Below are 27,006 nucleotides of genomic sequence, written 5' to 3'. Positions count from 1 at the left end.
AGGACCTATTATATATGTTGTGGGACTCTTCTCTATCAAGTTATGAAAATTTGCTTCTCCACAAGATGAGGCAGGAAATGAAAATCTGTGAAGAATAGATATGGTTTTGCTAACTGTTTTCCCCAGCAGAAGTCTGGGACTTTGTCACTGACTTACTTAACAGATCCTCTTAACATCTGTCCAGCAGACTGTGGACTTTATTAGCAGACAAGAGACCCACCAGATTTAGAGCCTGCTGGGTGCGTCTTCATCTTCACAGCTGTGGATTAACTCAGACTTTCCAGAAGAGGACAACCATATGGGATAATTGGTGTCATTGGGTAGCTAAAAAAAATATGAAGAAACAAATGTCGTCCAAACACAATTCACTGTTTTTACAGCCACAATTACTAGTCTGTTTAAGAAATAAGAAAGGCAGCATTACGCTAAAAAAAGAAAATCTATTCATATCTGTGTGGGAACCTAATCAGGCTCTTGTTTCCAATGACGATGGCTCCACAGTCGCACCAGGTCTGCGACAAGAATGCTCCTTTTGTGTGCCGATAATGTGGAAGCGATAAAATTTCCTATAAGAGACATATGTGTTTACATCATGAGATGTGTTATTTGACAAAACGCTTTGTTCTCTGCATATTTTCCACGCAGAGTTTCATGCTGGGTTGTTTTGCTGGAAAGCTTTGATTAGCTAGAATTAGTTGCTGAAGTAAAATAGACACTTTTGTTTTATGAGTCCTCTTGCTGAGCTGTAAATTATAGTAAAACATATAAGGAGTGACAGAAAGAAGTGCTGATTTGAACCTCTGACCCATGATCGGCATAAAAACATAAGATAACTCTTTCAAAGGACTACTGAGAGCCATAAATATTCCATGGTCCACTTAAAGTTAGGCCCTTTTAACAAAATAAAGCTGTTATTTTGCATAAGGGGATCTTGACTCTGCAGTACTACAACAATACAAGCTGCAGTATCTAAAATGTGTAGACATTCTTTTATTTTTGGTATGGGTTGGCCATTATCTGCAGCAGGGGAGTAGAAGCGATGAGAGCAATTTTTCTTTTTCTGAACCAGGACAATGAATTTGTGGTCAGTAAAAGGGGTTGGAACCAGCAGACACTCGATGGTGAAATTAGGTATCTGTTACTTTGCAGCTTGAGAGAGAAGCAAAACAGGCATGTGTATCTCCTAAGGAGATAGGAATTGAATGGGATTTAAGGCCACATAAAAATTTCTCTTCGTGATATAGAGACTAGCAACTGACAGACACTGAAGTTACTGGTGTTAATGTGTTGGCTTTACACGGGTATGTAAAAAAAAAGCTGAGGTGAATGAATATGAATAACTGGTAAAATCTTTCTTTTAGCTGAGAAAGACTTTTTTCAGTAGATGCACACCTGAACATATAGGGAAAACTGAAGTCTTCTAACTCCATCTGTGACTACAAAATGTATTATTTGTATTTTCATGAATACAGTTAGTTTGTTTGCACATATTGGGCTGTAATAAATCTGAGAGCACATTAGCCAGCAAGTGCATAAGTAATCACTGCAACGATCTTTGTTATTATGACATTAGTTATGATAATTCATTAGCTGCTTGTTCGTGTTACACCTTAACGCCTTTTTGCAAAGGTATTTGGTGCATTATTGTAAGAAGTAGAGGTTATTCACATGCTGTAACAATGAGCAGACTCTGTTGTAGGGTGATATATGGGTGTTTAAAATCAGAATGTTATGTCCACTATGGATAGGTTAGGCGTGTACAAACAGGGGAAAGAAAGGAATGATGCTGTTAAAAGGAAACCATATACATATATCATGAAGAGAAAAAGGAGTCTTTGTGGTGTCTTTTTACTTATTATTTATCATATTTCTAAATTAAATACTTTTTCCCCAATTGTTACTCCAACTTCCTGTAGCTGTACCTGATCTACTCCATTTCAGATACACCCATGTAAAGCCCAATAGTTGTAAGTTAGTTAGCATAAACGTGTGAGTTAAGGAAATGGTGCATAATTGTTGGTTCTGAAATAGTAAGCCACTATTATCCATGTGGTGGCACACGTGAAATTCAGAGGAGGGTCTGGCGCACAGTACTAGCAGATCTGTAAAACTCACCTTATTTTGATTTGTTAACGTTTTTCTTAGAACAAACTTAGAAAATGCTACCAAGACGTCCAAATTTCATGAAAATAAATTTATAAAATACTGTTTTAACAGGTAGCACCTGCACAAACACATGGTAAAAGAAAAAGAAAATATATACTTTTAGCATAAAATAGTCTACCTATTAATTTGAAGGGATCTTGTTTTCACCAGCAAAAGCTTTGATTTTTCCAAGTTTTAGATTTTTAAATTCAAAAAAAGAGTTGCTTTCATGTGTACTTCCTTTAGCAATTTTATATGCACCTTTCCTTCTCTTTCTCATCCTCCTCCTTTTCCTTTTGTGTGGAGAGCACTCCGAGGACACAGATGCTGAGCTGTGGAAGGTGTTTTTCTGGTGATGGCATCTGGCTTCTTGGCAAACTCCACAGGCAGTAGCTGCCTTCGAGTTGCCCCTGGGTTTGTCACATGGTTAACCTGCTGATGAGTTGCTTAGGTTGTCTTGTGTTCTGGATGTCGTTTTCTGTTAACCTACCTCTCAATCTAAGGATCTGCATTAAAAATCCTCTTAAAATATCTTAAAAAGACAAATGACCATGTGCTTTTATATATATATGTATATATTTCTCCAATATATTTCCCCATTTCTTACCTTGGTGTTTTAGTAGTGTTAGTCACTGAACATATTTGGTGTACAAGAGACCCCAATACAAAAAATGACATTTATGTACAAAAATAGGAAGGAATAAGTACAATTAATGTTACTTTATAAACAGTTCTTGCACTTAATTTAAGACGTGTGTGAAATTTTTGATTAGGATATTTATGTTTCTGCACTGCTTTTTAAAAAGGTTACCTTGTCTGAACTGTTGAAGGCCATACCAATGTCATTGAGCTCAGGTCAGCACTTAATCTTTATTTCCGTAGTTATTATCTATGACACCCAAAGCATGGATTTTAGCACTAATCCATTCTTCCTCCAAACAAAAGAAAAACTTTTTCAGAGACTGTATTTCCTTTAATCTGTTTGACATCGAGCTTATTTTAAGCACCTTTGCACCAATAATAAAAAATAAGCTGTCCTACTGAAGGTGGGATTGCTTTGGGTAGCTTCTTTTCAGAAATGTGTGCTGCAAGTAGTAAAGATGTTGCTGGCATTGGTGATCTTGTAAGAGCCCTTTGTAATCAGACAGTTCTAAGTATTATTATTGCGTGTTATATATTCGGAAGAAAAATTCTGGAATTACAGCTTTGCAACACTACGTACTAAATATACTGTGGAAAAAAATAACTGCATTACCTCTTGTAGTGCAGGATTTCAACAGCACTTGCAGTCACTCCTTAGAGTTTTTCATCTTTAGAAACTAAATTACTCATTGTCTAAATAGCTGAACTTTCATCTCTATAAATAAGATATTTCAGCTTTGCACAATTCATTTAAAATGCTGACAAATAAGGATCCTCACTTGATTCTCAGTAGTTTTATTGTTCGGTTTCATTTACTGTAGCAAATGTATTTGTTGAAGATGTAACATAGGACTTGCGTTTTTAGTAATGGAAGACTTCAGAATAATCAGTGTCCAGAAAATTTAGCACTCATTTTTGAGCTAAAAAAAAATAATTTCCAGCACCTTTGGAGAAATAACATGCAAATACAGAAAAAGGAGAATGTCTTTTCATTTTTGGTCATAACTCTTTTAGTAAAATAAAATAAATCAGTAAATGTTTCTAGAACACATCCCTTCTTCCTCCTTGAATCAAGCCACCTTCTACTGAATTTCTTTGTGAGCCATCTTCCAGGTGCATCCATTGCAATTCGTCATTCTTGGCCAGCCCTCATCACCTGCACTTTCCTGCTACGCTGACTTTTGCAACCACTGTCTTTCTTATCTCCATATTTCACATATGGATTTGCTATACTTTCTTCAGAATTCTCCTATGAAGAATAACATCTGAATCATATCCCCACTGCTGTAACCAAATTCTCCCTCACCAACACAGTCAGTTGAAATGTCTCCAGCCCTTGCCTTTTTGTTCTCGTATATACGAGTGCAACTGCTCTCTCCATTTCCTTCCTGGGCTCGTCTATCTGAAGAAACAGCCTCTTTCCTAGGCAGCAGTTGATCACTTTCTCTCTATTGAAATATCTTCTCTCAATAAACTTTTTCCATAAGGCCTGTCATTGACAAGCCACTGGTAAGCAGGTTATGATAATCATAATTCTGTGTTAGGTGGTAAAACAGCCTGTCACAAAATTTACAAGTTGTTGTCAGTGCAAATCTCCCTTAACTGTGTTGATTTAAGGCCCATTCTATTTTTCTCACCATGTGTTACTTCTGTAACATTCAATTCTCAAAATTCTTCACCTTTTTTCATTCGTTTAGACACAGGTGCTGCAGCCGAAGAGGTGAGTATCTGTCATTCGGCAGAGCACAAGTCTAGGAATGTCACAGGCCTACGTGCAAGCGAAAAGTCATACGGGAAAGGGAGCTGAGCTAATGAATGAGTTTTAATTATTGAAAGCTAGTTGAAAAAAATAGTTGAAAAACAATTGAAAAAATTTTGAAACCTGTGAGAGGGATGTGTAAACCTAAGGTCTTTGTCTTCTGGCAAGGCATGAATGAACCCTGGCAGTGAAGGCTGTTATCCTTGTGTATCGTGAAAACGTCTCGCAATGACATTGGGAAACTTAGATGGTGTTAAGAAAGGTTTCAACATTTGGATCAGTCAAGATGCTCTATTATTAGTTGATAGGGTTTTTTTGACAAATTTTAAATTGTGAATGATACTTTTTATAAAAAGAATGAAATGGAAATAATTCATCAAATTCCATAGGCAATTTCTGAAGAAGAAAATACCACCACCATCACCCCCAGAATGTTATTTTTGTTAGGTATTCAATTCTTCTTGGATGGTAGCTCTAAGCTGTAGCAAAGGCTTAGTACGAATTCTGCTGTTTCCAGGTGAAAAATCAGTATGTACTTGTGCTGTGCTGTACACACGCTGAGTACAGTGCTTTCCCACTCATCTGCAATTTTTTTTTAGCTAGATGAACATCATTCAGACTCATAGTGACCTCCAGCTTTCATAAATTCCCCTCAGATTTTTAGTTGATTACAGCTGGAATAGGGTTTCAGTAACAAGTGCTTAAGTCCATAAGCCTGTAAGTTCATAGGTACCAAATGTGAGACTGCACTTGCCATTGCCTTAAGTGAGACTGCTCTTCAGTGTCAGATCACGACATTAGAAGAAACCTTGTTCTGAAAACTGTAAAACTACATCCTTGCTCACATACCTTAAGTCATTTTTCAAAATTGATAACTATGCAGGAGCACTCAGTAACTCAAAATCAGCACTACTTATATTTAGATGCTGGGAACTGGATTATAAGAATCTAACTTAGTGACCTTTTAAAAAAAAACATAAAAAACAGGCTATATATTTTTAAGACTTCTTAAAACAATCATGAATACTTGATGGGTTTGAATATCTAATTTGTAATCAAGGGCCTTCTGAGTCAGTGGCTGACATAAGGGTTATGAAATGCTTTTCTCTTATGTGCTAGACATACATTAAAAAGAAGATATGTTTCAGTGTTTGAGGTAGGTTAATTTTTTTAGTCACTACTCAATAGTCAGTAGGTTAAAATTTGAATGAAAAAATTCCATTGACACTTTTGCTTTTGAGCATTAAAAGCTAACAATAAACATTCATTCAATGTTTGAGGGTTTTCCCCCTCCTTTATTTTGCAGATAAAAGCTTCACAACCTGACCATCTCAATGTGAGGTCCTAAATTGCCATTTTGAGCCACAACAGCGGCATTTGCAAAAATATCACTTTTATCCCTTCAACAGTGGTGTGCACATATTTTTCCAGACTGGCTACCTTCCCATACAAACTGGTATTTAAAAGAAGTTACACAGCTTCCCAGTCCACATGGCAGTGTTGCTAGCACTAGTGTGAATTCTTGCAAGATTTGCCCTCATTTGTGGAACGGCTTCATTTTAAAGTCTAAGCAAACCAGAAAGCTAATTACTGTTATTTATTTTTACATTTGCTTTTATGGTGTAAAACAAACTTATAGAAATGCTGGGCTAAAGCCAGTACTATGACCTTGGAGTAACGCAGTGATGAATTGTACACACACACGTATATATAAATGACAAAATTTCTTTTATTCTCCATCTCCCTTTAGAAACATTTCTTCCTCGCACTACTTGCAGCACAGCCAATACAGCCCTCAACACACTGGGAGGGGAGCAGCATGTAATTCTAACTTTATTCTGCTTTTAATGTTTGCATTTCCAAAATCCATTTCCTAAATAGTCACTATAACAGCCCACTTTTCTGGTTGCTATTTTTGTGACCCTTAAAGTGCTGTGGACATTTCAGTTGCCAGTTCTGCTGGGACTCAGGTACCAGGTCACCAATGAGCCCTCCCCCGACCAGTGTCTCACGTCTCTCTCTTCGCATTGATCTTGAGATATCTAGTCGAGATACAGCTCCACTGTGAGCTACAGCTTTTAGAGATGATAAACACACCTTTGCTTACTTGTCATGACTAACTGGGCTACAAGCTCCATTTGCCGTGCTTGCCCAGTGTCTGTGCCCAGGTGCTGGTGGTGGGGGGCTGCAGGGCGAGGGCTGTGAGGAGAGACAGCTGTGAGGAGAGACAGCCGGTTCCTCAACGGCCCCGCCATAGGGCACCACTGAGCCTGACAGCCAAACTGGTGGCACCTCTGGGAAAATGTTCTCCAGAAAGGGCAAAATGCTGCACAGGCAGCGAGGAATTAGGGGAAAAGTGTGAGGAACATCCCTGCTGGCAGCCAGGCCAGAGGGGTCGGAGGTGGAGGAGTCAGCAATGAAAGAGTGAAGCTGAGCCTGGGAAAATGGTGAGGATGGGGGATTTTAGTTTTTGTCTGTGTTTCTCACCATCTAATTCTATTGTAATTGGTGATAAATTTGACTAATTTTACCCAAGCCAAGTCTGTTGTGCCTGTGATGGTAGCTGGGAAGTGATCTCCCTGTATTTACCTCGACCTGTGAGCTTTTCCATCTTATTTTCTTCCCCGTCCTGTTGAGGAGGGGGAGGCGGAGAGCAGCTGGGTGGGCGGCTGGCAGACAGCCTGGGTCAACCCACCACACTATGCTACTTTCCGTCACTGACTATTGACTTCTGTCGTCTAAGATAGACTGAATTTTGTAGAAAGAATAACTCATACTCCACCTTTTTTGCCTTGATTGCTTACCTGAGAAGAAAGAAGGAAATTATTTTGAACTTTACTTGATAAACCTGGATTTGTTTTCACAGAGAATTCCTTTCCTGATCTTGAAAGTGCAATACTCACTACATTAAGTAGTAAAGTTTTAGTCTAGTTTTAGTAAAATCTAAGTCATCTCCCCCAGATAGTTGAAGTAGATGTTAAATAGGTCTTATTAAAAAAAATTAAAATATTTTAATAGACAAAGTACAGAACACTGAGAAAACCATTATAATCTGTGGATTTTGTCTTTAAATTGTATTCAAGATTATTTTATCATGTCTTTCATAGCACAGTGCCTGATTATTTGTGAGCTGAGAATGTGCAGGCTTTCAGAAGTTTGTGAAATGTGTTTCTTACTCTCATATAAGCAGAGCCTCCTATTAAGCAAGCGTAGGCTGACCTGAAGAATGCACTAAAAGGTATAAGATCCCAGAAGTAGGGAAGAAATACGCCCACTTACTATTGTATACAATGCTTCATTTTCATTCTCCAGGACATCACTGAAAGCTGGGAATTTTTTCTATTTACAATTTTTCTCATTTTCTTCTACAGGAAGAAATAGTGCAGTAGCCAAAATATTTAAACACCATTGTTTTCAAAATATTAATCTGTGATCCTTTTGTAGCCTCTGTGTGGTATTGAAAAGGAATGGCAGGAAACAAACAAACAAACAAACAAAAGTTTTCATTTGTCACCCAGAGTTCTGACTGTGCCCCTCTCACGCGTTTGTCTAGCCACTGAGTCACTGAGCTTATAGTATTGTGTAACTTTCATTTCTGTGGGGGCTTGTTATATTAGAAAAATTGTTCCAAAGAAAGCAACAATTATGACATAAGCACATCTGGCTCTTGCAAATTATTCTTTATTAAGCTTTCATTTAATTACATGTGCTGAAAGGTCTGCTTTTGATTACTGTAATTTTTTTTATTTGTCCATCTGAATGATAGTAATGTTGGAAATTACATACAAGCCACCTGGCTTTTTTCTCACTAATAAGGCAAAGCTTATATAGATTTATGTGTAGAAGAGGGATTAGGATCTTCCCTGTTTATGGTAGAAGAATTATTGCTGATGCTAATTCAAGGTGAGGGTTTAAATTTGGTCACTGTAAGGAAATTACACCTATTTGTTTTTCTTCAGTAAACACTTTAGATTGGTAGAAATAGTTTATTTTAATATACAAGTCTTTTATTATGTTTCAGTTAAACTTTTTGAAAAGTTCCATGAACATGTTTTTGTATTTTCATCACTACTTACAGGAATTTTTAAGGTCTACATTCCTTATTGGCATTTATAGAAGTTATAACAATCACTGTACACTGAGATGGAGACGTACTCTGTTCCCTGTGTTAACTCTCATTGCTAACTAAAGAAGATGTAGCTTTGCCTTTTGGTAGCAGATGATTCCAATGTCAGCTTCAGAAAAGGACGTAATTTCTGGTTAAGAACAGAAAGACCTGAAGCATTGCTGTTTCTGACAGGGGTTTTTACCTCCTTTTCATAACCAGACTTATAGTTTTGCCAATTCAGTTTTTAGTGTTCAGGCCCAGTATAACCTTTTGCTCATTACCATGACCACCATTAGCCAGAAGGAAAAAGAAATCAGCTAAAAGTCAAATTAAGAAAAAAGAAAAAAAGATATTGGTGTGTGGGAGTTTTCCAGTCTATTTTTTTTTTTCCTTTTTGAAAATAACAAGAGAGGAAAAGCCACAAACAAGAAAGTGCTGAAAAAAAATGTGTAAGTCCTTTAAGAGAAGAAACGGCAGAGCGATAAAAATTATGTATGCTTACAACTTCTTTTTTTAGGAATTTTGCAGGAATACATTGTATATTTTCTTGTCTTCCAGCAACTGTATGCAGCTCAGCTGGCAAGCATGCAAGTTTCTCCTGGAGCCAAAATGCCATCTACTCCACAGCCACCAAATACGACAGGGGCACTCTCACCCACTGGGATGAAAAATGAGAAGAGAGGGACCAGCCCGGTAACTCAAGTTAAGGTATTGTTCAGTAAAGAAAAAAGTCGGTGTCTGAAAAGGGCAGTGAAATTAAATGGCCTATTTAATTATTTCACAGTTGGAAGTTGAACCACATGAAAGTTCTTCAATATTCAAATAAAATGTTCAGTTTTAGTGCTGTATTATCAGTATAGAGAAGGGAAGAGAAAGCATTCACTTCTTGCTTCCAAAAATAACAGGCGTCCCTCTTCCTACCACAGGCAGCACAACAGATTCATCACTAAAATGTGATATTTTCAAGATTTCAGTTTGTATTCTAGTAGTGTGCATAAATGGCATCCATTTCATCAATTGTTTCACATTGAACTTTTGAGTATCTCAAAATACAGTGCTAGCTTATATTATTAAGGCAAGAGAGAGACTGTAGATCTTCTAATTATTTTATAAATCTCTAGCTGTACTTGTTCTATGATTTTGGAAAAAGCCTCACATAAAAATAAGATCTAAGTCAGGACTCCGGGGAAAACATTATGTCACTGCAGATTGATTTGACTTTTGCTGATTTCACACAGCTGCTGACAACCGGGCTGCTCCTTGTTGGTTTTGTGCCACTGCTGAATGCTTGTGCCTGCTTATTCTCACTTGCTTGGAATCAGGCAGCTACAACATGGCATTTGCCAGCAGCTTGAAATGAACATCGTGCACCCCTTGAAATCAGTGGTGCAGCTAGTACCTTTGGGTGGAACTGGCTGGCTTTTATTGCTGTGTTCTCCTGTGGCTGTTCTGAATTTCAGGAGACTAAATATGCTGAGAAACAATTTACTTCAAACTGTAAAAAAACCACCAACATTCAGATGTTTTACCCATTTGAATGATAGCGCTATAAACGCAGAACTATTAAAATAGATCTAAAGAAGGCATATCGTGACTTTGTGGAGAGAGAGAGAATGCATCGTTTTGCTAGCTGCTAACACCTTACAGGCACACAGTCCTTAGTCTCAAACCAGCCTGGGAAGATTTGACTCACTTGAGGTGAGGGTTTCTTCTTTTTTTTTTGTATTTTTTGACATGAGAGTAAAATATCATTCGTTTTTTCATTATCATCAATCATCGTGGTAAAGTGTGGGTGAGTAGATATTTCTGCCCGGGCTGATAAATTTCCATGACACTTTTTTGCTAGGCTGAGAGTACTAATAAATAAAAACTACTCCATTATGGCCAGATCTAACATTTATTTAGCAAAGCGTTCACTTTACTTAACTGTAGATGTGTATTAGTCTAATATTTTACCTCTTGTAATCCACTGCCAGGCTTGAGAGCAGGCAGTGAAATTTACCACATATGCAGAGTTTGTTACGGTCAATACAGAAGCCACCAAAAGCAAAGCCCAACTGTTTCAGCAAAGTTGCTGTAGTATAGTGATACCTGACACCAGTGATTTATGGTATTGAGAATATACTACTGACTACTTTAATGTAAAAAAGTAATTTTGTAAGTGAGTGAGCCAAATGGACCTACACCAAACCAAACCTTTACTATATGAGTAAAATTTTCCCTGGTTAAATTCAAGCACATATCTCCTTGAACCAAGGCCAATACCATTCCAGCTTTGTGGCCAGATGAGTCCTATTACAGAATTGACCACATGCAAATTCTTGGGGGTTTCCCTACATAATTTAACTTGAATGTACTGAAATATATGTTAATAAAAAAGAAGGCTTTTTTGTTCTTATTTTTATTAAGCACACTATTACATTGAAAATATTAAAGATAAACTACAAGGGCTTCATGTGGACAAATACCAATGCCAATGGTAGATGAAGAGATTAATGAATCATTAATGATTCATTATGAATGAAGAAATTAATTATTAACTATAAAAGTGCTCTAATAAACTAGTACCTATATGCTTTCTTTGCAAATTGTTACCTTTAGAAGAACTGGAAGTTTTGATGGTCGTGCATTGCTTAACAAATCCTCTATACTTTCTGTTTTTAAACAGTTATTTGTATATACTACATGCATTATTTATAAAACTAATGGAATTCTTTTACAGGAGTCAGATCTTTCAAAAAGTAATGATAGGGTTTTTTTATGTCAGTGACCCAAATGTTTTCCAGCTTTTCGGTTGCCTCGCAGAAATGAGAATGCTGTCTATGAAGTACAAACAAACAGGTTCTGGCAGGGTTTAGAGGTTTTTTCACACGATCATATCAGTGCTAGGCAGAAAATTATTTAGAAATTGGACATGGTAGCATAGATTTGTATGTGTACATGCTCTCAGTAGCTAGTCTGGCAAACTTCATAGTCTGAAAGGGGCTCTGAACTCTCACAGAAATTTACTGAAGCCACTTTCTATTTGTGCAAGGAAACAGCTTGCGTGTAAAGGTGGCCACAAAGCACAGGAATGGACCGTGTCCCTTATACCTTTGTGTTTCTGCTTTCACTTGGACTCTGAACAGGTGTGGACATTTGTGCACACTGCAGGGTCAAGAAGAATAAAAATGTCATGCAGTTTTATGGAGACAGTTTAAAACGAGATATGATGGCATTATAAATACCTGTTTGTTACATTTTCCTGTTCAATGCATTGTGTATGATCAGATGTACTTTGCTAAATCACAGCTTGACAGTAAGGAGAATGGAAAAGATGAGATAATGTAGTATATTATTGTATTCTGACATATATTTCTAAGCTTTGAAGTGATCAGTGCAGTGTTTTAAAATACGGACAATATTCTCTTATATCCAGCATAATTCTGCTTTGGGCATATTTTAAATGAGAGATCTGTCTTACTGGGCTCTTTAATTACAGAAAATCACTGTTTCACAATTTTCCAAATGCTCTGTCTTGCTTCACATATTAAGCAAAAGGAACAAGCTCAAAGAATGGGAAGCAGGTTACATTGTGAATATCTACCCTGATCAAAGAAATTAATTGCTTCAATGAGTCGTCTTCCAAAAGTTAAGATATTTCTTAGATCAACTTATTCTCCTATAGCACCGAAACAAGATATGTGTCAGAGAGAATTTATTCCATAATTGTATATGAAAAATATGAAAAGACAGAAAAGTGCTGATTCTAGATTTACATATCCTTAAAAATATTCCTTGTCTTTATGCAAATAAACATACAGATACACTAAAGGAAGAATGCAGCAAAAATAAATACAGAATACAGAAATAATTACAGACGTATCAAACAAGAAGCAGAATAGCACTTATGTGAAAAAAATTCTTGATTTTACGTCTGTCAAAAATATGACACATTTGAATAATACAATATTATGAAATATACAAAATTAAATAGTAGAAAATAAAATATATTTTAAAATGCATATAGTATGCATTCATTACAGTAGTAAGTCAAGGAATTTGAATCCAGTGAAATCTTTATCTTCTATTATGGGGCAACAGCATAGATTATTTTACTAAACAAAACATGCACTCAAAATAAGATGCATGGAATGCGTAAGTTAGCAGCAGCATTAAATGTGGGCCAAAGAACTGTCAGGGTTTCCAAATGATTCTTTCACAGAAGTACTTCTGATTCCTTAGTTTCTAATACATTTAAAAATAAGCCACATAACTTATTTTTATAGTGCCAGGAACTTTTCCAATGGAACCAATGCAAAAGCATTACTGAGCTGCTGGAAATTTTAAATAATTCTTTGTAAATGCCCTAGGTTAATTTAGATCTCTGAAAACACATTAGGAAATTAAGCTGTAATGTGAGCTAATTCAAATTTTAATTTGGCAAAAAGAGCGATCCAGCCACATAGTTAATGTAAATAGAAGCATAACACAGAGAAATTAATGAGGTTTCCTTTCGTTGAATCTTAAAGGAGGCAGATAATTAGCTTCTTTTGTTATTATTGCTGGAGAATGTGGTATTGTCTTCGAGGTGTAAAGTAACTGCTGCTTGCAAAATGATGTGTTCATTTGTCTTTTCCTAATAACTATTTACATTAAACTCTTGTAGGATGAAGCAGCCCAGCCACTGAATCTTTCAGCCCGACCCAAAACAGCTGAACCTGTCAAATCCCCAACATCTCCAACACAGAACCTCTTCCCAGCTAGTAAAAGCAGTCCAGTGACAGTGACAAACAAGAGTGGCATCCCCAGCCCGCTCGGTGGATCTCTGGGAAGAGGATCCTCTTTAGGTAACTAATTTGTCCTGAGGAAAGGAGAATACTGGCAAGTTTTCTCCATGAATTCTCAGCTTGAGCACACTTGTTTCTGAATTAAGTAGATATTTGGGCCTACATTTCTGTTTAAAATGGGGAAAAAAAAATGCAGGAAAGATTTTCAAAGAACTCTCGAATGCCAAGGTTTTACAAGGGTAACCAAAATGATGCAACAGTGATACCTAGAAGAAATACAGCAAATAAATATATAATGTAAGAAACATACATGCATACAAATAGATACACATAAGCAAATAGAGATTTATATATAAAGCGTGTAAAAGAGGTTTGTATGAATATCTTCCCCAAAGACATCAATTGGCTATATACATGCAAAGTTAACTTTTGAATTTTGACCTCTGGATTAAACAAACAAAAAATTATCTTTGCATGCACATAGAGCCTGACTAGATAGTAGACATACGCACATAATGGCTCATGTGATTAGTGTACATGCAATGCAACAGTGTAACATACCTTAAAATAAACAAGTTTTCCAGCACTTTGTTGAACCAGGGTCAGGGAACATTCAGTATCTCCATGGTTTACAGTAAACCAGAAGCCAGGCAAGAAGGTAACTCCAAATGTGGTTTTCAGCTATTCAGCCCAAATATATCGTTAGTTTTACCCAGAACAGCATTCTAAAAGAAATCTAATCCTCTGCATTCTGGGTATACAGTTCATTTTACCAAGACTGTACGCTGAGTATTTTTTTTTTTTAACAAAGACAGAAAGGTTTCAGTCCAGCCAGTTTATTTTACTATGTGTTCTTTTTATTATTTGTTCATGGTTTTATTATTTGTTCACCCATCTATAAAGACTTTGTTAATTCATATGGTTGAAAATAGGGAATTTTGGACCTGCGTTCAAGATTAATTAATAAATAAAGCTTTTTAAGTGATGAAACAAAATTGATCTGAAAACTATGTCTGAAGACTACCTTAGCCAGTCAAGAAACAGAATCAAGAGCTGCAAAATGTAGATGATCAGCCCTAAAGTTCAAATAGTAAATTTTAACAGCAACTAAATACTTACTACAGACCACTTATTCACAATCTGTAGCTCAAGTGTACTTGTAAAATATATAGAAACACTTGTGAATAATGAACAGATATGTTAAATACATACATTAAATATATAAAAATTATGATTTTTTCCATTCTCGAAACACTTGGGAACATCATGATCTCTGAAAGATACTTTCTGCAGCTAGCTAGATATTCTGTCAATTTATTTCCAGCTAGAACTGCACTAACATTAGAATGTGGCATATCAGTTAGAAGTCATAGGCCATTCCAGAGAAATGGCTGGAGAAGATACACCTAAGGTGTGAATATATTTCATGTAAAGTCATAAAAACTTAATTCCTCTCAATCCTTAAATATAAAATTCCTCTCAAACTTTAAATATAAAAGAAGCCAGGGAAACATTGTCAAAAATCAGCAAGCAACGTAGGAGCTTTTGCTCCATTTTTACGATAAATTTAGGTGATTGGGAGTCTAAGTTTCATTAAAAGTCATGCAAATATGGTTCCCAACTTACCTAGGCTCCAGTTACTGAATCAGTTCAGGGCATTGGAAATTTTACCCAGCAAGAACAATGGTTGTTCTCCAATATGTTACTTTTAATTTGGAGAGGGGTGCTTCATTCAGACAGAAAACATCACAGTTCCATCTAAAACAGCACGGTTTGCATCTCTTCTCATCTAGACCACAGTATTAAATCAACTGTTTGGTTCCCAGGATAAAGCATGAGAAACCCTTAATCTTAACCTTTTTTATTTTAAAATAATTCAGGATCCTTCAAGGTTGAATTTGCTATATTTTATTCAGCTGAACTTCAATAAAGTCAAAAGAATATGAAAATTATCTTTGAAGGAGAATTCCAAGTCTTAGCCTGTTTGGCTTTGTTTGTTTTGGTTTTGGTTGTTGTTGCTTGGTTGTGTTTTTTTTATAGTGGGCTGTTAGTAAGTACACAAATCTAACAAATTCAGAGCTTTTATAAAAGACATTTGCTTGTCAGGCAGGTGCACGGGTCATGCACAAACTTTGATTGCCCAGAATTTCCTAGCTAGAATGTATATAGCCAAATTATCCATGTGCAGTATTGAGGATATTGCCATGCAGGAATACGTGGATCAAGTTAAAGCTTCATCACAGCAACACAATACAACCAGTCACCAAATAATTGCTGTCTTTTGGTCTCAAATCAGAAACTGTATCTGGCATACTCGTCTTTACCTCTAGTATGCACTTTAAGATGTGACAGAAATGTTTTGTGTGAGTCCGATGCATGCTTAAAAGTTTCTCTTTCTGTCCAGAGTGATAGAAAGAAAACCATTTTTTCTCTACTGATTTAGAGGTTTATACTCATGTTATGGTGCTAACAAGCTCTGTCTCCCAAAAGTAACTGCGTGCTCTTTCTGAAATTGAAAGCTAAATGTCTGGAGTGATGGTTCTCTCAATAAAGTAATTCTAAAAATTGACATAGACTTTCATGGCCAAGTAAGAGAGATTTCTTTCTCCACCTTTGTTCATTTTATTAATTATTATTAATTCTTCAAAGGCTTCCCACTTAAGCTTCTTAATTCTGTTGTCTTAGACACATATTTAACTTTGGGTCCATGGGTATGCTCAGATACCTCCATATCAGGCTATGCCAAGATTTCAGTGGCCATATCAGGCTATGCCAAGATTTCAGTGGTTGTGTTTATAACAGCAAAAGAAGTGGACGGGCTTATCAATCACTTCTATAGATTAATGCAGCTTTTGAACAGACAACAATTGCCACTCCTTCTCCTTTTCCTGATGTTAGTTGGGTACAGCTCTAACAGTACAGGAGCTGAGTGCTTAACCTGGATTCTAATTTGGATAAGTACCTAAATAAAGTGTGTTCTCTGTTTATAGATATCCTTTCCAGTCTTAATTCACCTGCCCTATTTGGGGACCAGGACACAGTAATGAAAGCCATTCAGGAGGCACGAAAAATGAGAGAGCAGATCCAAAGGGAGCAGCAGCAGCAACAGCAGCCACATGGTGTTGATGGAAAATTGCCCTCCATGAATAACATGGGTCTAAACAACTGCAGGAATGAAAAGGTAATGTCTCCCATTGCCAAACAGTCTGTCATTCACTCTTTTTTTCCCTGCAAATAGCTTCTTATTTTTATATAAAATTTCTTTTTAGAGCTTTTAGCCATCTCTGATTTCACGTTAAACACACCTTGTCACTTCACAGTGCTGTGCTACTAACTCCTCTACGTTTACGTGACAGCATTGAAAAAAACAGTCCTGTGCACTCATGTGATTAAGCTGCAAGCATTCGTATAACAATGTGGAAAGTGAATTGGTTCAAGCTACTGTTGTTTGTGGTCACTAGATTTTAAATCATGCATTTGAGAATGACTGGATTGATAAATATGGCAAAAAAGCCAGTTATGTACTAGCATGGTCAAGATTATAATGCTATTGAATGTATCTGAGTGTACTTGAATCTGTGACTCAGATACAACCAAGTATTTAGGCTCAAAACAGTGCTTTTGGCGCTTATTTTTCAATGGGAAAATAGACATCAAATTTCTTTGTTGAATCTTGGCTGTAGTTTCCAAGCACTAAAATGAAATGGGGCATTACAATAAAACAGTGAATGGGAGACAGCGGGGAGAGAATGTGTCCAGCACTGGACTGAGCAGGACATCAGCCGGTTTACAAAATAGCAAGCTGGGATCTTATCCAAAAGGTAAGGAACAGTTTCTATCACACACACTGTAAGGACTGCTCACAGGACAAAGAAGTCTCTTGGAAAATTCTTTATATCTGTGTTGTCCTGCTCTGTGGTCTGTCCAAGGTCTACAAGATCTGCCCCAGAAGCAGGTCTCTCTGTGTGTAACAGAGCTCCTGAACACTGAATCAGGTAATTGGTGGAGCTATAAGGCAGCCCTTTGGATGAAGAATGTTTCTCTGTTAGCCTCCCTAGAGGTGGCTTATGCTGCAAAAAATACAGCACACAAGTCATTTTTCACCACTGACACAAAACCTGTTATATCCCACAATGCTTATTCCAGTTAACTAGAAAGGGAGAATATTATCCCAGTAATGACTATGGCATCGGCAATTAGGAACAGCTATGATGCAATTTAGTAATGAAAGAAAAGAAAACTGACACATTCGTTAACCTATAAAGCAACTAGTGTTTCAGACTATTTGCTGAAAAAAATAAATAAATTGGAAAACAGGTAGCTTTCAATGCCTATAATTCATTAATAAAAATTCTGTGATATATCTGTATATATTAGAGGGTAGGTTCTTTGTATTTTGGGAGAGAGAGGGAAGATTATATTATACTTAAAGACTAACAGGAATTTTTAGTCCAGGTTGAGTATAAGACTCAGCAGAATACTAACTATATCTTAAACCGTGAATTTGATGTTATTGTGATCTTAACGCACAAGGAAATACTCGGTGAGTAAATAGATTGTAGCAAGGCATGGAAAGGCAAAGAAATGCTGTAAACAGACCCATCAAACATTGATACATACCTTTTAATCTACATTTTATATTTTTGCTTGATAGGTTCTTCACAGTACTAAAAACAAGAGAAAGGCTCAGCATCTATTAAAAAGATTTGTTAAACTGTTACCACACAGGATTAACAATGCTTTTCCACGTCAAATTCAGAGGCTAATAAATATTTATTTCTGCTAGCGTTAGTTTAAATGTAAGCATTGAAAAACTCATTTAATCCAGATTGATACTATGAAAAAATATAGAAATTAATAACTGATCAAGCAGGCCACATTCAGACAACACTCTAATTGTAAAGTCAATTTTGTCTTAACCAAGAGGCAGGGTACTAAAGCCCAAGTTATAAAAATAAAAGAAATTCACACCTATGGTCAGTATAAATCAGAGTTTATAAAATTATGCTTATTTTAAAATATTTTGTATGAGTTTCAGTGGCTTGACATTTAAAAATATCTAATACACTATAAGGGCTATTAAAAGAATTCTTAACATTTGATTTGACTTTGACAAGTAAGTATAAAAATGGCATCCACTTACTTATCAGGTCTGCTCCCTGAGTATTTTCAGTACCATGTTTACGTCTTGTATTCAATATAACAAGTTTCTATTTCGTCTTTCACCTTTTAAAGCAGAGACAGTAAATATTTCAGTGAATAATCTGAAATTTCTTTTTTTGTGCTGGTTACCAGCAATATACAGATTGATGTACAGCTTCCAGATTGAGGTTATACATCAGGCAGGCAGAGGAAGAAAGATTTGTTTTACTTGCAAATATAGCAGAGTCAATCGGAACTCTTTAACAAATACAAACAACATCATTCTCAAATGCCATCTTTTATGGGGAGACTTTTCATGGTTGCACTTGTAACTTTTAAAACCTAAGACTAAAACAGCAGCAAGGAAATCTGTTGTTAAGTCTCTCAGTGCCTTTATATAATCCTGCTGGGTTTATTTATTGTAGCGTGTACTATGGAGTGAACTATTAAGGCAGGAAAAAGTACTCTGGTTTTAACTTTGGTATGCTATCGGTTATATTTGCTCTGTAGATGCAAGAAGAGGCAGGGTTTACAAAAGAATAGGACATAAATCAGTTGTTTAAAATGATGATATATCCCCCTTCTCTATCCTAAAGAAAAGAATTAAGTCAGTCATGAATACTAAGGGAATGTATTTATATTTTATAGCAAGTATAAAATACATTAAAACCAGAAGCATCCTTTGCACAAACAGAATTCTAGAATACTCTTCTTTCCCCCCTTACCCTCTGCCTTTCATTTTTTACATTATGATATATTTCTTTTACTCTAAAAATGATGGCAGGATGATCAAAATGCGGGGGGGAGGAATGATAGATCACTTCAATTAGAAAAACATAATTCTGAAATAATTGTATGCCAAGAAGATTGTGTATAGTTTCTGTCATAATCCCGGTGAAGCTTTGATAACTTCAAATTAATTGCAACTTAGTTGCAATTTTGGATTGGTTTCTTTTGAAGAATCAGGACCCTATGTTTTCAGGACCAAATTTTCAGAAATTGGCTTCAGGTAATTAGACTTGTATAAATGAGTAGCTAGAAGCTGGCACCAGAAAAAGATGACAAATTAATTGCCTGCAGCTGGTTTAAAAAAAAGCTATTGAGTTCTGGTCAGTTACTGGTCTTCAAGTTCAGATAGCTGGTAATAGTTTGTTGTGCAAATGATTGCGCTTACAAAATTATGTACATAGCTTCAAAGCCTGGGCTTAGGCCTCTTTGAAAATGTGTCATTTAAATCTCAGAAAGCTTTGTATTTGGTTAGAGACACAGAATTGAAAATTGCCTCTGTTCATATTCTGCTGTTCAAAAAAATCTCCTACAAAGCTTTAAAAGTGCTCATAGAGATTCACTCATCAGAAAGACCAAAACAAAAGCTTGCAGCACTCTGGCACGGTCAAACTTTGTCATTTGCTAAAGCAGTAAGGTTAGGCTGTACTTTTGAGATGACACCATTCTATGGACATCTACAGTTACAGAGTCATTTATGTTTGTGTAATGTTGTTGGTTAGGGTAGGCAGGTAAACATCGTGCAGCAGCTCGCTCACTCCCCTCCAGTGAGATGGGGAAGAGCATCAGAGGGGTAAAAGTGAGAAAACTCATGGATTGAGATAGTTCAGTAAGTACGGCAAAAGCTGTGTGCACAAGCAAAGCAACATACAGAATTCATTTCGCTACTCCCCATCAGCAGGTGGGTGTTCAGCCATTCCAGGGAAAGCAGGGCTTCAGCATGTGTAACAGTTCCTTGGGAAGACAAATGCCAAAACTCCAAATATTTCCCTTTCCTCCTCCTTCCCCCAGCTTTTATTGATGAGCAGGATGTTATATGGTGTGGAATATCCCTGTGGTCGGTTTGGGTCATCTGGCCTGGCTGTGCCTCCTCTTGTGCACCCCCAGCCTACTTGCTGGTGGGCCACCATAAGAAACACAAAAGGCCTTGATGCTGTAGAAGCACTGTTCAGCAATAGCTGAAACATGCCTGCGTTATCAGTATGGTTTTGGTCACAAATCCAAAACAGAGCCCCATGTGAACTAAAATTAACTTTACCTGAGACAAAACCAGTCCAATGCACACAAGGCAAAACATCATCATAGCAGAGTTGACTTTTTCTACTCCACCTGGGGCTGCTCAGGTGTAGTCTGGCTGAGGAAAGGGAAGAAGTGACTGTGGCAGTGGTTTCACAGAGTAAACAGAAACACGGGAGAAGGGGAGAGAATTAGGAAAACTCAGAAAATAGGCTACAGATTTCTTTCCATGTGATATAAGTAAAAGTATAATCATACAAAAATTGGCTTTGTTTAGACGATATGACTTTTTTTCTCCAGTCAAGCCGTGTTTACCTTAAACAAAAAAGAGTACTTAAACAAAATTTGCATTGCTAGAGCTACTTGTATTTATTTTAGTATTTCAGACTAGCACGATGGCCTAGAAGATTTTCTTTGATTTAAGGCTTTAAATGAACCTGAAAATGCTATATAATTCATAAGATAACTGACATTATTTTTAAAAAGGACCAGATCCTATCTTTTATGTGCATAAAGCATGAAAACACTGACAAAAACACTTCAGAAAATCTTTGTAGAAAAAATATAGGCAGAAATGTGTTAATTTCGTTGGTGATAACTATATGAAGTCAAGATAGAACATATACCCAATTAATAATCACAACATATTTGCTAGACCCAAGGATATACCCCCACTTCCCCATTTACTTACCCATGAAGCATATTCACTGAGATTTGAGAGGACGCAGAATTTAATATAACATTTTTATGTTTATATTCCATTCCCACTCTTTTGTAGATTTTCAGGCAACTGTGTTTTTGCAGTAGGAAACCAGAATTAGACCCCAAAATAAGTGACATGAGTCATCCCCTACTTCCTGGGAATTATGGTACTTTAGCACCTCTTATAATGAGTCTTTTATTCCTTTCTTATTTCTAAATCAAAGTTGTACAAGTTGAATCCCCATCATTTATCCTAATATAGACCACAGTTTGTATGCCAAATGTGTACATTCTTAAAAACTTATATTATTTACCCTTGGACATGTTACAGTCTATTGATCAAATCTGTATTTAGGCACTTGGATTTGACTTGATAAGCCATAACGACCCCTTTGGAGGTGTTACGGTCTGCTGTATTTAGGGACTGTTAAATATGTGGATTATTGACACAATAGAGTGTAACAACTCCTCTGGAGCTGTTACGCTTCATCATTTATATGGAGCTACTGCACATGCGTACAAACTTTGCCTGATAAAAACACTTCGGGAAGTCTTTGTAGGAAAAGTTACTAGTCATGCATAATCTCCTTTTGACTGCCTACAGCCCTGCAATGACTCCATCATTGTATTGCTTTTTTCTAAATGCAAGCAGTACTGGATTATATTGCCAGCAGTTTTTTACCAGCTTTTTTCTCCCCATACATTCAGTATTATAGATGGAACAACTGCAGAGGCAGGAGTCACACTGTCTTTCCTGCAAGTGCAGGGTATTTCTCAGACAATCAGCAAGACAAGCACCTTGTTATTAGCATCCTCGTTACTAGCATCCTTGATATTAGCCATTTCTGAACTCAGTTTAAAAAAACCACAAACCACATAGTTAAGAAAATACTTACCAGTGCATCCTGCATTCAATTATCTTTTCTCCTTTTACCGAAAGTAGTCATGACCCCCCTTAAATTGAGAACATGAATAGATTGGTCATAAGGGCCTTGTGGATTTTTATAAATCTTTATGAATAAGTGGTTTAGATTTGCAGGGACTGATTTATTCTCATTTGCTTTTACCTTTAAAGAAAAACTTATATTTTCTTTTTTCCTTTAGTTTCTTATGGAAGAATATTTTTAACTAGTAAATGAGAGGTCAATGCTTGCATTGCTGTCTGCTGGGAGACATAACAGAAACTGTAAGCATTTTCAATTGGATCCTTATTTCTGTTGGTTAAATCTTAGTTCTACTTTTAATTAAAGGGCAAATACCTCATAATTAGGCCAAAAAATGGATAGCAATATCGACAGCAAATGACTAGTTTTACAAAGCTGTTACTTTTATTATGGTATTGTCTCAATAATCATTGTACCAAGTTCCGTTCTCACTGCAACTTAAGGAAGCTCCCGCCCTATATAGCTTACACTTAGGTATAATTTAATTTAAGTTTAAATATATATATAGATTCTATAATAGAAAATCTGTAACTGTATAGAGAGAAAAAAAGACACTGATTTACTTAAGGAACTGTTAGTGTGGTCTCACTTTCTTGCAAGAATATAGGCAATTTATTCAACGCAGTGGGAGTGTATTCCATCTGTCTAATGAAGAATCTGATTTCCACAAAGAGACACTGCAACTGGGAAAGTGTTTTTCCTGAATACGTCATTCTGCTCAGTCGACAAACCTTTCCCTGGGGAGTTTCTGAGACGCAGAAGGACACGTTGCATAGAGACAACCTCTTTACAGTTCCATCATTTTATAACAGAAAAATGACTTGTCTAAGTTAAATACCCCAGAATAGGGAAAAGTTTCTAATACAAATCCCAGCAGTCCTCATAATTCTTACAAAACAAATGTCCTTTATACTTTATTGTGAACTTGGCCAATTTAGTAATCTGCTTGTGCCTGTACCTAATATATGTAAGCAATGATTTTTTTATATTGGGTGTTCAGAGTTAACTTCCTAAATCCATATTTGGGCACCAGCATTTTATTCTAAAAAACCTCTATTATAAAAATATAAAAAATATTGTGTTCCAAAATTGAAACTGCAATAATTTTTCCTTTTTAGGCTTAGGGCTTATCCTAGCTACATGAAAAATATGCCTTCGTTTTATACAACTGTAATATTTCCCTGATAATTTTGAAAGAAAAATAGTGACTTGAGTCAAAATTTTCTAAAGTAACTGCAATGCAGGAGCCTAAGTCTCACTGAACTACCTCTGTAAATTTTACCCCAAGGCAGACAAGCAGATTTGTGACTGCGTATACAGTAGCAGTCTATTTTCAGTGAAATTCAGCAGTTTTGTATCCTTCTCCAGCACTTTTTACGATAATTTGGACAATTCAGAATTTCAGCTGATGTAATACTGCCCCCTTTTATTAGAACTGGAAAACATGCTGGACTTCAAACATTTAGTTTTGTAGCTAGAGAAATTCTGTTTATTTGTGCTGTCGCTTCCAATATTTGAAATTGCATGACAGGATAAGATAAAACATGAAATCAATGTAAGCTTCTAACAATGAATGGGGGAAAAAAATAATGATTCTAAGCAACATTTTTGCAGGGTGTATTGTCTGTGTTATGACTGGACTTCCTAGGCAGCGTATCATGCCAGGGAATTCCCTGCTATTTCTTCAAGAAGTTCAAGGTGTTGATGATTTTTGCTTTTGTATGAATTTCATTGTCATACGTGCTTGCATTGATTTTCTAAATCAGTGTATTTATAGGATAACAGTAGGGCACAGGGAGCATTGTCTTTTTTTGGTTTTTTTCTTTTTTCTTTCTATTGTGAGGTCTGATCAGGAATTATATGCATCTTTGAATAGCTGAAAGATTTTAATATATCTCAGACACAGAGAAGTGTTGCAGTTAGTTTATCTTTACAACTAGAACTTTAAAATGTAATTTGAAATTAAATTCAAAGCAGAGAATCTTGGAAAAAAAGATTAATCCCTGGGTCCACAACCATATCTTTTAAAGAGAAATGTCTCCATTATAGACAAACAAGGAAAAAAAGTATCTGGCTCTCAATATAAACCTGAAGCCTGTGCCATATCACTAGCTTTTATAGATAGCACAGGAAATAAAATGAGGCTTAGAAATTGTACCCATACTTAAAGAAATGTTTTATCTGATCTCTGTGTATTTAGTGAGGAAGGTGATGGAAGTTGTAACTGCACATACACAGAGGGGTCAAATACAGCCATAACACTGGTACTCAGGTTATAAGAGTTATGGGAGGAAAATACCATTGCTAACACTAGCCTCTGTAGAAGAACATAGCTCCATTATCAAGGCCAGGTTTCTAATGGGAACCAGGTGCAGGAGGCTGTGGGTAGGAAATCTTGTCAAGTCTGTTCCTCAAACTCAAGAGATAGAAATATTAAAGCTGCTCATGAAACGTTAACTTTCTGTCTGTATGTAACATACGATTCAGCCTTTAATTGATCACATGCTATTGCTCAAATACTACTATTTACACCTAAATATTTCTACTCATGCCTACCAATATACCTACTAATATTTTTTTTCAGATTTACTTTGTATGCTATGTGTAGAAAGACATAAAAATAATGTATTTGAAATTTACACATTAAAAATACATGTTCAGTGAAACTGTGGAACTGACAGTGAAAAGACAAAAAGAAACAGTGCAAAATCTCTGGCATATGTAGGTCATCTAAATTTACAGATAAGTTAGCTTTGGTGCCAGCTTACTATGGATCCAGTTTTGCACCTATGGAAGAATTTGCTGTGCAGACCTTTGTTTTTAAGCATTTTGCTCACATGCCTTACTTTCCAAAATTGTCTTCATAAAGATGGTAGTTTGTGCATTTCTGAACCAATATATTAGATGTGAAGTTAAATGCTTAGTCCCTCAAATTACGTAGAGGCTGTTTAAAACAAAATCTAAATTATTTGTCTATTGATTAAATTATCAAAATCAATTAATTAAGTGAAAAATATGCAATCTTTGCAATGTATAAATCATGGAAACTTTATTGGACCATAAATTTAAAAAAAGTCTGATTAGTCCGATAATGATGCACATATGTAAGAAATTAGAAGAAAATGCACCTAAACATAATGAACCTATATGAAACATTATTTGAATAACTATATACACATATATATACAATCGTGTATGTGTATACACACACACACACACTGTATAGTGAAGAAACTTCCCATATTAGGTGAAGTTTTAAAGTTTTTCATGCTTCCAGTTCAGTCACAAAAGCACTTGGCCAGAAAATACTATTTTCAGGAAAGAAACCAGCACACTCTTTTGGTATTAATAGCTATTTTTGTATTTGAATATTGGCTATTAGAGTTTTTGCCACTACCTATGCTTAATAGTATGCTTGTATGGTCGCTGAACACAACTATGTTTTTTTATTTCTGTTGTCAGGGCTACTTGAAGGGGTTGCCTAGCTGCAGGTTTTAGACCTCATGATGATGATAATAATAATAATAAAAAGGGGATTTGGCCCCTTTCTTCTATTGCCTTTCCAGCTCAAGAAAAAATGCCAAATACACCGCTTTTTCACTTGCATGGGGTATTTCCTGTGAAAAGGATAAAAGCTTTGCCCTATTTTGGTCTTCTCCCTTAAATCTTGGAGCAACAAAAAATCCCAAAGGAACAGAATTAGGTTAAAATGGGTCCCAAGGGTGAATGTTGAAAAATTTGCACAAACCAACAAGGATAATTTTTCCCAAAGGATGATGTTCTGCCGTAAAGGAAAGTGTCTTTGTGATGACTGTAACAGCATAATGATTGTATCTTCTTATGTACAATACATTTCCTAAGCTGCTCAGGAGACTTTGCACATATATACTCAAATGTATTCCATGTTTTTGTTACGCTTCTCCACAAAACAATAAAGATAGGTTAAAAATTATTGTTCGACTGTAAATTTGCTAGGACAGGAATATATTCATTGATTTAAATTGCAGGTCAGAATGGCAGCTGCACAATCCTATCATATCACTTCTTCAATTGTCCTGAGAACTAAAGAATACATTTGCATATTATTTCACACTTAGATACAAGCAGAGACATCCACAAAAGTTACTGCCATTTATTTCCAAGCTCTGTGTATTCCTCTAAGTAAATTCACAACACAAAGTGCGTTGCCAATATAACTCTCTTAACTGCAGTAGATTAAGTACAGCAAGGATAAATTTGGATTACTTTCTCTGATACGTCATTACTTTCTAAAATTAAAAATGTCTCCTGTTTCTCAGGTATCATTAGGCTACATCAATAGGTATGATAAATCAAAATATACTCCCTGTTGTTAAAGGATATTTATTTATCTGCCTGTTTGTGGGATTATACGCTTCTTTGTGCTAGCTTAACTGTTTTGCTTCAAACAAAAGAATAAGCATGTTAGCAGGTAAAATTGTCTTCTTTTGTCTCGTGAAAAGACTTGAAAAAATAATGCAAAAATGGTATTTGCAATTGTTTGTTTGAAATCTGATTAATGGAGTTTGACCATGCTTATTCATTCCTTTATTTTCTTTTTGCAAATATTCATGCAAATGTATTTTTACTTCTATGGGTGTATTTGCATATGAACTTGGACATTTGTGCACAATTGGGCATTTGCTGTTTATGCCCAAATTGCTCACCCCCTATTCATAAAAAACAGAGGCTTTGATGCAGCACCCACTTCAGACTCCACGCTGACCAAACGAGGAACGCAGTATCAGGGAGCTC

General features: G+C 36.1%; 1 protein-coding gene across 11 annotated transcripts in view; it reads left to right on the top strand.

Annotated features, from left to right (window-relative positions):
* SOX6 (SRY-box transcription factor 6) overlaps positions 1–27,006 on the top strand; it is a 378,055-nt gene that overhangs the window by 299,505 nt on the left and 51,544 nt on the right. For all 11 annotated transcript variants that reach the window (XM_054200766.1, XM_054200763.1, XM_054200768.1 and 8 more), the window contains 3 exons: positions 9,213–9,362; positions 13,303–13,483; positions 16,414–16,604. In XM_054200766.1, the coding sequence (XP_054056741.1) occupies positions 9,213–9,362; positions 13,303–13,483; positions 16,414–16,604 (522 nt within the window). The remainder of the gene's footprint in view (positions 1–9,212; positions 9,363–13,302; positions 13,484–16,413; positions 16,605–27,006) is intronic.

The sequence above is a fragment of the Rissa tridactyla genome, chromosome 4 (assembly GCF_028500815.1).
Source record: "Rissa tridactyla isolate bRisTri1 chromosome 4, bRisTri1.patW.cur.20221130, whole genome shotgun sequence".
NCBI lineage: Eukaryota > Metazoa > Chordata > Aves > Charadriiformes > Laridae > Rissa > Rissa tridactyla.
This window is presented reverse-complemented; position numbering and strand designations above follow the sequence as displayed.